Source organism: Entelurus aequoreus, linkage group LG25 (genome assembly GCF_033978785.1).
Source record: "Entelurus aequoreus isolate RoL-2023_Sb linkage group LG25, RoL_Eaeq_v1.1, whole genome shotgun sequence".
Taxonomy (NCBI): domain Eukaryota; kingdom Metazoa; phylum Chordata; class Actinopteri; order Syngnathiformes; family Syngnathidae; genus Entelurus; species Entelurus aequoreus.
In genome coordinates, this window is record NC_084755.1 from 5,575,998 (window position 1) to 5,590,102 (window position 14,105).

The window sequence follows — 14,105 nt, forward strand, 5'->3', positions numbered from 1 at the left end:
TCCAAAATGTCGAAAAACGGTGTTGTTTTTGGTTGTGCTAACCACAACTGGAAACAGGGAAAACAAAGGTTGTATTTTGTTCTGCCAAAGCGCGATAAAAGCTCACAGAGACGAGACAAATGGCTCGCAGCTTTACACTGGGAAAACGAGGACGGTTCTCACTGGAGTCCCCCAAAGTCCCGGGTCGTGTGTTCGGATCACTTCGTTTCTGGTAAATATAAGGAACACAAATCCACCTTCTTAACCACAACTTGGCTATACCGTCCGTGCTAATGTTGTACTTGTTGAATTTGTACTTTATAACGTTCGACAGCTGAAGTTGTTGTTGTACAAAAATAACATGGGGTATATACTATATAGTCTATAGCCTAGCTCAGGGGTCGGCAACCCGCGGCTCTAGAGCCGCATGCGGCTCTTTAGCGCCGCCCAAGTGGCTCTCTGAAGCTTTTTCAAAAATGTATGAAAAATGGAAAAAGATGAGGGGAAAAAATATATATTTTTTGTGTTAATATGGTTTCTGTAGGAGGACAAACATGACACAAACCTCCCTAATCGTTATAAAGTACACGGTTTGTATTAAACATGCTTCACTGATTCGAGTATTTGGCGAGCGCCGTTTTGTCCTACTAATTTTGGCGGTCCTTGAACCCACCGTAGTTTCTTACATGTATAACTTCCTCTGACTTTCTAGGACGTGTTTTATGCCACTTCTTTTTCCGTCTCATTTTGTCCACCGAACTTTTAACGTTGTGCGTGAATGCACAAAGGTGAGTTTTGTTGATGTTATTGACTTGTGTGGAGTGCTAATCAGACATATTTGGTCACTGCATGACTGCAAGCTAATCGATGCTAACATGCTATTTAGGCTAGCTATATGTACATATTGCATCATTATGCCTCATTTGTAGCTATATTTGAGCTCATTTAGTTTCCGTTAAGTCCTCTTGATTCAATTTATATATCATGACACACTATCTGTATGTAATATGGCTTTTAATTTTTTGAGGCTCCAAACAGATTTGTTTTTGTATTTTTGGTCCAATATGGCTCTTTCAACATTTTGGGTTGCCGACCCCTGGCCTAGCTAGCTATTTTCGAAAACCGGACAACGAGAGGATACCAAAGGCAGCGTTAAGATGGACACCACCGGGAAAACGTAAGCCAGGGCGGCCAAAGAACACCTGGCGAAGAACAGTTGTACTTAAACAATACATGTAGCCCTCAAATCCCTCAATATTTTATACACTAACACTTGATCTTGTTGTTGATAAGTTCCGCGTCTCTTTCTTAGTAGCGCGCAGGCTAAGCTAACTAGCAAGCTAAGCTAAGCCTGAGAAGCTTTAAAGTTCACTGAGACGAGTCTGACGCAAATAATACATTTTCGTTTTTTCACACGATATGCGAATAAGTAAAAATGCGTAAATGAAGGATTTAACGCCGACTTCCAAGCCACAACGCTCGTTAAATGCTTTTTCTGTCAATGCTGTGTTCGCTGTGAGCTGGTTTGTTTTCAACGAGTTCCCGGTTGCTAGGGGATTGGTAGGCGGAAGTGACGTAGGTCCGCCCTCACCCATACAGTAAGCCTATATTGTTTTAGTAACAAAAGTCACTTATCATTCTTTAAGATTAAACAAACTACACTGTTGATGCAGTTAGAATCTGCCTCGTCATCGGCAGTGCAATTAGCTTTAGCATTAGCTTGGTCATGTATAAAGCCTTGTCGACTGAAAAGACACATATCATAAAAATATACTCTTTGAAACATGTTTAAACACTATAAAGACACATTCGGGGGTAAAACTATTGACATAAAGACACTTGTACCTGAGAAGGGAGATGTTTGAGGACACAACTTCGTTCTGCTCACGTCTGTATTGACTGCAAGCAGGAAGTCAGGTGTCCTCTCGTATAGCTCCCAGCACAACGCGCCCCCTGCTGGAGCCGTCCAGTACTACAATGGCTCTTATTAATGCTGGCATTACAATAACATTAGCTCCATATTCTACATATAACGGTGCTTTACTGTTGTCATTAACAATAAACATTTTTAAGTTGCGAATATAAAATGAAATAGTAATACAACTCAAGAGCTTACTTTGCTACTTACAATCACTGTATTCTACTAGTAACTAAATTTACATCCTGTCACACTTACCGACCTCTAAGCTATTTTATTTGGTACATGGCGTAATAAGTGTGACCAGTAGATGGCAGTCACACATAAGAGATACGTGTAGACTGCAATATGACTCAAATAAACACTTAACATTTTATATGTTCCATTGAAAATATAGAACATTACACACGGCGCTCAAAAATCTGTCAAAATGTTTTAGTAGGACTTTGGTAAGCTATGAAGCCACACCGCTTGATGGATTGTACTGTGCTTCAAAATAGGACTATTATTATGGTGTGTATGTAAGGTAAGACATATTATCTGGCATTTAGTTTCGCAATATTATGCAAAAGCAACTTTTCTTACCTTCTGGTACCTGCTGATCTGTATTTGGGATCTGCATAAGTCCGGAAAATTTGCGCGCGTCCGCCTTTGTTGTCGATAAGCTTCTTTTTCTCTATCTTCTTGTTATGTGACATTCATCCTCCACTGATAATATAAAGTAGTGTAAAGTTCTTACTTATATCTGTCAGTAAACTCACCATGAAAGCGCTAAAACATACCGGTGTAGTGAGTTTACATTATTCACCCAAGGAACTTTAGTTACCAGAGAGTTCCGGTAGGAGGGTTTTTCACGGGACACATTTCGGGCGTTGTTGTTGCACTAGTGAGCCACGGATGAGGAGATGCTGCTCCGTTATTGATGGAAGTAAAGTCTGAATGTCATTAAAACAGTTAGCGCCATCTTTTGACACTTCTTCCACTCCCGTCCTTGCACGCTACACCGCTACAACAAAGATGACGGGGAGAAGACGCTGTCCAAGTGGAGGCACGTAAATAAGAGCGACTGTCAGAAAGTGACTTGAAGATGATGTGTAAAACATAATCTATGCAACATTTTGAGCAAAGAACCACCATTACATGTTATGTAGACCACAAGGAAGTCTTTTACATTTAGAAAATAATCATAATATGACCCCTTTAATGCGCCTTTTGAATGAAAAAAGACCTGACTAGACCCGCTCATCGGCAGTGCGCCTTATATTCCGGTGCGCCCTATTGTCCGGAAAATACGGTATATTGAACTTTTCCCCCACATGTTTAGATTTAGTTGATATGTGCAGTATTGCCATGACATTTGCATCTAAATAAAAGCGAGTACAAGGATTTTAAGCTGCATTCTCTTTTGAACAAACTGTGACTGTGAAATGTAACAAGATTTGAATTGCTTGTTTTCTTTCCACTGTAGGTTCCAGCCGGTCTAGCAGGATATAAGGCAGAGACCTTCTCCAGGTTCCTTGCCCTCTACCTTCACGGCACGATGTAGCCCTAAGAGCCCAGGTACTAAGTGTAAGTCAGTGTTTGGAATGACAACAATGTCACGTCTGAAGACTGCCATACCACTGAGTCATCACAAATGGCCAAAAGTATATGCACCCCTGCATTTGTGTCAGATAATGCAGCACATCTCCCAGACGGTTGTTGAAATGACAAATGCTTTGGTATGCACATGTTTATTTATTTTGTTTGCATTGGAACAACATGAAAAAAAGAACACAAAAAAAGCCAAATGCGATATTATTTTACTCAGAACTCCAAAAAGGACTGGACAAGATTATTGGCGCCCTCAACTGAATATTTGGTAGCACACTTTTGGAAATAAATCAATGTAAGCATCAATGAGTTTCTCACACTTGCTACTGGAGTGTTGGACCACTCAGGTCTCTGAGATGTGAACTTCTCCCAACTGCTGTTTTTAGATCAGATGTTCTACAGGATTTAGATCTGGACTCACTTCACAACTCTCCAGTGCTCTGTCTTAAGCCATTTTGGTGGAATCCATTTAAATAGAAGTCTTGTGTATTTTGCTGCGGAGTGTCGGACTAGACCTGGAACTGCTGAGGGTGGAGATGTACGACATCAGCTCCACAGCCTCAATGCAGGCGGAGTCAGTGGAATTTATGGGTCACTTATTATTTAATTATTTTTTTTGAAGATAAACTTGCTGGAATATTGTTTTGTGCTTTATTAAATAATGATGGTGTAAGTTCATAATGGCCACTTATCTCTATATTCACCACATTGGCTGTTTGTGTTCGCTTTTACTGTCATAGATCAATACAGTTACTGTACATGGAGCATTGCATCATTTTACTGTCATAGATCAATACAGTTACATGGAGTATTGCATCATTTTACTGTCTATAGATCAATACAGTTACACGGAGTATTGCATCATTTTACTGTCATAGATCAATACAGTTACATGGAGTATTGCATCATTTTACTGTCATAGATCAATACAGTTACATGGAGTATTGCATCATTTTACTGTCATAGATCAATACAGTTACACGGAGTATTGCATCATTTTACTGTCATAGATCAATACAGTTACATGGAGTATTGCATCATTTTACTGTCCTAGATCAATACAGTTACACGGAGTATTGCATCATTTTACTGTCATAGATCAATACAGTTACATGGAGTATTGCATCATTTTACTGTCTATAGATCAATACAGTTACACGGAGTATTGCATCATTTTACTGTCATAGATCAATACAGTTACATGGAGTATTGCATCATTTTACTGTCATAGATCAATACAGTTACATGGAGTATTGCATCATTTTACTGTCATAGATCAATACAGTTACATGGAGTATTGCATCATTTTACTGTCCTAGATCAATACAGTTACACGGAGTATTGCATCATTTTACTGTCATAGATCAATACAGTTACACGGAGTATTGCATCATTTTACTGTCATAGATCAATACAGTTACATGGAGTATTGCATCATTTTACTGTCCTAGATCAATACAGTTACACGGAGTATTGCATCATTTTACTGTCATAGATCAATACAGTTACATGGAGTATTGCATCATTTTACTGTCATAGATCAATACAGTTACATGGAGTATTGCATCATTTTACTGTCATAGATCAATACAGTTACATGGAGTATTGCATCATTTTACTGTCCTAGATCAATACAGTTACACGGAGTATTGCATCATTTTACTGTCATAGATCAATACAGTTACACGGAGTATTGCATCATTTTACTGTCATAGATCAATACAGTTACATGGAGTATTGCATCATTTTACTGTCATAGATCAATACAGTTACACGGAGTATTGCATCATTTTACTGTCATAGATCAATACAGTTACATGGAGTATTGCATCATTTTACTGTCTATAGATCAATACAGTTACATGGAGTATTGCATCATTTTACTGTCATAGATCAATACAGTTACATGGAGTATTGCATCATTTTACTGTCATAGATCAATACAGTTACACGGAGTATTGCATCATTTTACTGTCATAGATCAATACAGTTACATGGAGTATTGCATCATTTTACTGTCATAGATCAATACAGTTACATGGAGTATTGCATCATTTTACTGTCATAGATCAATACAGTTACACGGAGTATTGCATCATTTTACTGTCATAGATCAATACAGTTACATGGAGTATTGCATCATTTTACTGTCATGGATCAATACAGTTACATGGAGTATTGCATCATTTTACTGTCTATAGATCAATACAGTTACACGGAGTATTGCATCATTTTACTGTCATAGATCAATACAGTTACATGGAGTATTGCATCATTTTACTGTCTATAGATCAATACAGTTACACGGAGTATTGCATCATTTTACTGTCATAGATCAATACAGTTACATGGAGTATTGCATCATTTTACTGTCTATAGATCAATACAGTTACACGGAGTATTGCATCATTTTACTGTCATAGATCAATACAGTTACATGGAGTATTGCATCATTTTACTGTCATAGATCAATACAGTTACATGGAGTATTGCGTCATTTTACTGTCATAGATCAATACAGTTACATGGAGTATTGCATCATTTTACTGTCATAGATCAATACAGTTACATGGAGTATTGCATCATTTTACTGTCATAGATCAATACAGTTACATGGAGTATTGCATCATTTTACTGTCATAGATCAATACAATTACATGGAGTATTGCATCATTTTACTGTCATAGATCAATACAGTTACATGGAGTATTCAATCAATCAATCAAATAAGCATTGATTGATTGATGATTGAATCAATGTTTATTTATATAGCCCTAAATCACAGGTGTCTCAAAGGGCTGCACAAGCCACAACGACATCCTCGGTACAGAGCCCACATACGGGCAAGGAAAAACTCACCCCAGTGGGACGCCGATATGAAAGACTATGAGAAACCTTGGAGAGGACCGCATATGTGGGTAACCCCCCCCTCTAAGGGAGACCGAAAGCAATGGATGTCGAGTGGGTCTGACATAATATTGTGAAAGTCCAGTCTTCAGTGGATCCAACACATCAGCGAGAGTCCAGTCCATAGTGGGACCAGCAGGAAACCGTCCCGAGCGGAGACGGGTCAGCAGCGTAGAGATGTCCCCAACCGATGCACAGGCTAGTGGTCCACCCGGGGTCCCGACTCTGGACAGCCAGCACTTCATCCGTGGCCACCGGACCTGTGCAACTCCCCCTCCCAAGGGAGAGGGGAGCCGAGGAGAAAAGAAAAACGGCAGATCAACTGGTCTAAAAAGGAGGTCTATTTAAAGGCTAGATTATACAAATGAGTTTTAAGATGGGACTTAAATGCTTCTACTGAGGTAGCATCTCTAACTTTTACCGGGAGGGCATTCCATAATATTGGAGCCCGAATAGAAAACGCTCTATAGCCCGCAGACTTTTTTTGGGCTCTGGGAATCACTAATAAGCCGGAGTTCTTTGAATGCAGATTTCTTGTCGGGACATATGGTACAATACAATCGGCGAGATAGGCTGGAGCTAAACCGTGTAGTATTTTATACGTAAGTAGTAAAACCTTAAAGTTGCATCTTAAGTGCACAGGAAGCCAGTGCAAGTGAGCCAGTATAGGCGTAATATGATCAAACTTTCTTGTTTTTGTCAAAAGTCTAGCAGCCGCATTTTGTACCAACTGTAATCTTTTAATGCTAGACATAGGGAGGCCCGAAAATAATACGTTACAGTAATCGAGACGAGACGTAACGAACGCATGGATAATGATCTCAGCGTCGCTAGTGGACAAAATGGAACGAATTTTAGCGATATTACGGAGATGAAAGAAGGCCGTTTTAGTAACACTCTTAATGTGTGACTCAAACGAGAGAGTTGGGTGGAAGATAATACCCAGATTCTTTACCGAGTCTCCTTGTTTAATTGTTTGGTTGTCAAATGTTAAGGTGGTATTATTAAATAGATGTTGGTGTCTAGCAGGACCGATAATCAGCATTTCCGTTTTCTTAGCGTTGAGTTGCAAAAAGTTAGCGGACATCCATTGTTTAATTTCATTAAGACACGCCTCCAGCTGACTACAGTCCGGCGTGTTGGTCAGCTTTAGGGGCATGTAGAGTTGAGTGTCATCAGCATAACAGTGAAAGCTAACACCGTACTTGCGTATGATGTCACCTAGCGGCAGCATGTAAATACTAAAGAGTGCAGGGCCAAGAACCGAACCCTGGGGAACTCCGCACGTTACCTTGACATAGTCCGAGGTCACATTGTTATGGGAGACGCACTGCATCCTGTCAGTAAGATAAGAGTTAAACCAAGACAAGGCTAAGTCTGACATACCAATACGTGTTTTGATACGCTCTAATAAAATATTATGATCGACGGTATCGAAAGCGGCGCTAAGATCAAGAAGCAGCAACATAGATGACGCATCAGAATCCATCGTTAGCAATAGATCATTAGTCATTTTTGCGAGGGCTGTCTCCGTAGAGTGATTTGCCCTGAAACCGGATTGAAAAGGTTCACAGAGATTGTTAGTCACTAAATGTTCATTTAGCTGCTTAGCAAAAAAAATTTCGAGAATTTTCGAAATATACGGAAGGTGGGAGACCGGTCGGTAGTTTACCATGAGGTCAGGATCGAGGTTAGGTCTTTTGAGCAGAGGATGAATAACCACTTTTTTTAATGCTAGGGGAACAGTGAAGTGATAAGTTTATAATATTTAACCTAATAATACAAACAATTCTTTGATAAGTTTCCCAGGAAGTGGGTCAAGTAAACATGTTGTTTGTTTTATCCCACTTACACGCCGTAATAATTCCTCTAATGTTATTTCATCAAAAATAGAGAGACTATTTTGGAGGGCGGTATCCGTCGTATATACAGTCATATTTGTGTTAATAGAACCCAGTTGTAGCTGGGATGCATTGTCTTTAATCTCCTTTCTAATGAGTTAAATTTTCTTATTAAAGAAATTCATAAAGTCATCTGCCGAGTGGGTGGAGCTACTGGGAGGAGTCCCTTGTTGGGTTAGCGATGCTACTGTACTAAACAGAAATTTAGGATCGTTTTTGTTGAGGCGGATGAGATTTGAGTAATATTTAGCTTTAGCTAAGGTAAGCTTGCGTTTATAAGTTATTAAACTATCACTCCATGCTTGATGGAAAACCTCAAGTTTAGTCGCGCGCCATTTGCGTTCCAGCTTTCTACATGATAATTTATGAGCTCTAATTTTTTCTGTAAACCATGGGGTGCCCCTTTTAGGGGCCCTTTTCTGCTTTAGCGGTGCTATACTATCAATGGTTTCGCGCAGGGCGTAGTCAAAGTTGTTAGTGAGGTTATCAATAGAGCCGACATAATTTGGGAATGGTGCCATTACCGAAGGCAGTAGGTCAGCAAGAGTCATTGTTGTGGCAGCATTAATGTTGCGGCCGCTATAGCAGTTATTACTATCATTAGCCTGTTGACAATGATTCAAAACTTCAAATTTTATAAGGTAATGATCGGACATTACTTTAGTATATGTAAGTATCATAACTTTAGAGGTGATGACACCCCTGACAAGCACTAGATCTATTGTATTACCGTTGCGATGCGTGGGTTCATGTATTATTTGTGTAAGACCACAGCTATCAATTATGGTCTGGAGCGCCACGCACTCAGGGTCCGATGGGGTATTCATTTGGATATTAAAGTCCCCCATTATGATTATATTGTCGGCTTGCGTCACTAGATCAGCAACGAACTCTGAGAATTCACTGATAAAGTCCGAATAGGGCCCAGGGGGGCGGTAGATAACAGCCAGGTCGAGAGGTAGCAGTGTGACAGACCTCATAGTAAGCACCTCAAACGAGTTATATTTATTATTTAGGTTAGGGGTAAGGTTAACATTTTCATTGTATATTAGTGCGACACCCTCTCCCCTTTTAAGAGGACGGGCAACATGCGCATTCGTATAGTTAGGAGGAGATGCCTCATTTGGCGCAAAAAAAATTGTCTGGTTTGAGCCAGGTTTTGCTAAGACCAATGACGTTAAGATTGTTGTCTCTAATGACCTCATTAACTAATAACGCTTTGGGAGACAATGATCTTATGTTTAAAAAGCCCATATTATAGGTATTGGGCTGTTTTGACGAGTTTTTGTTAAGATTATCCGTAGTAGCAATATTAACAATGTTGCGTTTATTATGCGTAGTGCACTTTAAAGGCCTACTGAAAGCCACTACTACCGACCACGCAGTCTGATAGTTTATATATCAATGATGAAATCTTAACATTATAACACATGCCAATACGGCCGGGTTAACTTATAAAGTGACATTTTAAATTTGCCGCTAAACTTCCGGTTCGAAACGCCTCTGAGGATGACGTATGCGCGTGACGTAGACCGGCGAACACGGGTATGCCTTCCACATTGAAGCCAATACGAAAAAGCTCTGTTTTCATTTCATAATTCCACAGTATTCTGGACATCTGTGTTCGTGAATCTGTTGCAATCATGTTCATTGCATTATGGAGAAGGAAGCTGAGCAAGCAAAGAAGAAAGTTGTCGGTGCGAAATGGACGTATTTTTCGAACGTAGTCAGCAACAACAGTACACAGCCGGCGCTTCTTTGTTTACATTCCCGAAAGATGCAGTCAAGATGGAAGAACTTGGATAACAGAGACTCTAACCAGGAGGACTTTTGACTTCGATACACAGACGCTTGTAGAGAACTGGGACAACACAGACTCTTACCAGGATTACTTTGATTTGGATGACAAAGACGCAGACGTGCTTCTGTGAGTATGCAGCTTTGGCTTCTAAACATTTGATCGCTTGACCGTATGTGCGCAACTTTTTTTTGCGTATGTACGTAACTTTTTTAAAATATATAAGCTTTATGAACCTTGGGTTAGGTGAACGGTCTTTTCGGCTGAGTGATTGTGTGTGTTGATCAGGTGTTTGAATTGTATTGGCGTGTTCTATGGAGCTAGGAGCTAGCATAGGAGCTAGGAGCTAGCATAACAAACACGCAGGTGTTTTTATGCAGGATTAATTTGTGGCATATTAAATATAAGCCTGGTTGTGTTGTGGCTAATAGAGTAAATATATGTCTTGTGTTTATTTACGGTTTTAGTCATTCCCAGCTGAATATCAGGTACTGTGAGTATGCAGCCTTGGCTGCTAAACATTTGATAGCTTGACCGTATGTGCGCGTCACGTACGTAACTTTTTAAAAATATATGAGCTTTATGAACCTTGGGTTAGGTCAGGGGTGGGCAATTAATTTTTACCGGGGGCCGCATGAGCTACCCGAGCACTGCTGGAGGGCCACATCGACAATATTTCAATTAAATTTTGCTCAATATTATTTTTGATATATACCGTAAGATTAATAATAATAATAATAATAATAATAGTAATACTTCAACATAGTGTGTGTAACAGCATTCCATGACTAATATATATAAATTAACATTAATAATAAATGACAGTAAAATAAGCACACGTATGACTGAGGAGTTATAGTGTAACTTTGTGTGGTGTTTGAGTTGTCCGACTTTTTGTGTGGCTTTAAACGCACCAGTGGTTTAGTGCTATGCGTGTTGGTGACAGATGACAAGTTGCTTTTGGCCTGGTTTGTACGGCAGAAAATGACTAGTTTTTCGAGATAGAATTGTTTTACTCATGTTTTTGGTGTGGTTATGTCCGAATATAAACAGTTTTGTTCAATAAAGTGATCGATATAATTCCTGTCCTCGAAGCATCTCGATAGACGTTACAATAATTGAACGGTGTTCAATTGAACGGTGTTGACGAACACCGTTAGGGCCGCTTGTTGTCACTGTCACTCAGAGTTGCATTGCAAAATTCCATAGAATAAATATGTTTATTTTGTTTATAATTCAGATGGGATTTGATTTGGTGCGCGGCATATATACTTGCTGCGCGCAGCGGACGCTTGAACAGTGTGCAATTGCGCAGGCACGCACCTTAGAGGGAACGTTGCTCTGCAGTTCATGTGTTGTTGAAAACACGCCATTCCTCATCAACTTTTCTCTTTTTGGCGTCTCGGGTGTAAACCATGCATCACTTGTCGCTGCATGTGCACCTTCACTCGCAGGTTACACACGGACACACGCCCATAAATAATACTTTTCAAAATAAAAGCAGCACAGTTGTATTGCGCGCAGGACATAGATGTTTTTTCAACTTTATTTTGTAATTGCAGTTGTTCACATTCACTCACAATCACGCATACGTCCACACGGAAGTAATACAAATAACGATTTTCAAAACAAAAGCAGCACCGTTGTATTGCACACTCGGCATAGCTACTTTTTAAAATTTATTTTGTAATTTATAATTGGCCTCACGCGGGCCGGACAGGGACGCACAAAGGGCCGGATGCGGCCCGCGGGCCGCAGAATGCCCAGGTCTGTGTTAGGTGAACGGTCTTTTGGGCTGAGTGATTGTGTGTGTTGATCAGGTGTTTGAATTGTATTGGCGTGTTCTATGGAGCTAGGAGCTAGCATAGGAGCTAGGAGCTAGCATAACAAACACGCAGGTGTTTTTATGCAGGATTAATTTGTGGCATATTAAATATAAGCCTGGTTGTGTTGTGGCTAATAGAGTATATATATGTCTTGTGTTTATTTACTGTTGTAGTCATTCCCAGCTGAATATCAGGTCACCCCCGGCTCTCACAGCATCTTCCCTATCTGAATAGCTTCAACTCCCCACTAGTCCTTCACTTGCACTTTCCTCATCCACAAATCTTTCATCCTCGCTCAAATTAATGGGGAAATTGTCGCTTTCTCGGTCCGAATCTCTCTCACTTCATGCGGCCATCATTGTAAACAATAGGGAACTTTGCGTATATGTTCAACTGACTACGTCACGCTACTTCCGGTAGGGGCAAGCCTTTTTTTTATCAGATACCAAAAGTTGCAATCTTTATCGTCGTTGTTCTATACTAAATCCTTTCAGCAAAAATATGGCAATATCGCGAAATGATCAAGTATGACACATAGAATAGATCTGCTATCCCCGTTTAAATAAAAAAAAATCATTTCAGTAGGCCTTTAAATAGTTTCGACCATATCTAGGAATTGATATGACGGGAATTTTCCGATTGTTTGCTTGGTGCTGCGATAAACTGGACACATCATAATTTGCCACCTCAGTAGAATGCATGTCCACCTCTGACACAGTCACAACAGAAAAAACATTATGTGAATTGTGTAATATTCTAAGAGCATTGCTATGCGTACATGGATTATCCAGCCTGGCGCTGGCTAGTTCTAGTTTAACTGACTCCTCACCCGGACTAACAGACTCTGTAATTGCCTTTGACCGAGCTTCCTCTAGTGTAGTCAGTCAAGTGAGACTTAAACAGTGGTCTATGTTCCTAGACAGGCTGATGGCGCCTTCCTGGTTAGGGTGAAGGCCGTCTCTCATCAGCAAGCCTGGTTTGCCCCAGAAAGAGGGCCAGTTATCAATAAACGTTAGTCCCTGTTGTCTACAGAAGATAGACAGCCACTTGTTAAGCGAGACTAATCTGCTATATCTCTCATCATTGCCTCTCGCAGGCAGGGGGCCAGAGACAATTACTCGATGCCTGGACATCTTTCTGGCGAGATCACAAGTCCTGGCTATGTTTCTCTTTGTAATCTGACTGTCTCATTCTAGTGTCATTGGAGCCAACGTGTACAACTATATTCGCATAACTAGTGGTGCGATTAGCCTGTCGTACATGTTTACTAGGCCTGTTGCGAGTTAGCTCCCTAAGATTAGCTTCAATGTCAGGTGCTCTGGCCCCGGGGAGACACTTTATTGTGGCTGGTTTGCTAAGCTTTATGTTTCGGGTGATGGAGTCCCCTATGACTAAGGTGTGGTGCCCGGTAGACTGGGGTGTAGGACTAGCTAAAGAGCTAAATCTATTATGCGTCTTAACCGGTACACCGTAGTTTGTAGGCCGCTTAGGACTGCTACAAGCTGGGCTAGTTAGCTCGCTACAGCTAACGCTAGCAGATGTGTCCGCAACATCTAAAGTTACGACATTACTCTGCTCTAGCAGGCGGACACAGCCCTCTAGCAGAGCCAACCTCTACGTGAGTAAGGTGCAAGACGCACAGGAAGCCATTACTCACGGTGTTTTCTGTTACCGAGTGAAGTTCCTGCTGTCTTCAGGGAAGGGGTCGCAGTGTGCGGGAGTAGCTTCCTACTTACCTTCTGCCTTTCTCCGCATCATTTTACTGTCATAGATCAATACAGTTACATGGAGTATTGCATCATTTTACTGTCATAGATCAATACAGTTACATGGAGTATTGCATAATGTTACTGTCATAGATCAATACAGTTACATGGAGTATTGCATAATTTTACTGTCATAGATCAATACAGTTACATGGAGTATTGCATCATTTTACTGTCATAGATCAATACAGTTACATGGAGTATTGCATCATTTTACTGTCATAGATCAATACAGTTACATGGAGTATTGCATAATTTTACTGTCATAGATCAATACAGTTACATGGAGTATTGCATCATTTTACTGTCATAGATCAATACAGTTACATGGAGTATTGCATCATTTTACTGTCATAGATCAATACAGTTACATGGAGTATTGCATCATTTTACTGTCATAGATCAATACAAATCAAT

The 14,105-nt window shown here is 40.2% G+C and overlaps 1 protein-coding gene across 1 annotated transcript in view; it reads left to right on the top strand.

The window, feature by feature from the left end:
* mrpl37 (mitochondrial ribosomal protein L37) overlaps nt 1–4,254 on the top strand; it is a 30,091-nt gene extending 25,837 nt beyond the window's left edge. The window contains exon 8 of the mRNA XM_062036390.1: nt 3,366–4,254. Within this exon, the coding sequence (XP_061892374.1) occupies nt 3,366–3,443 (78 nt within the window). The 3' untranslated portion in view covers nt 3,444–4,254. The remainder of the gene's footprint in view (nt 1–3,365) is intronic.
* Nucleotides 4,255–14,105: the final 9,851 nt, after the last annotated feature.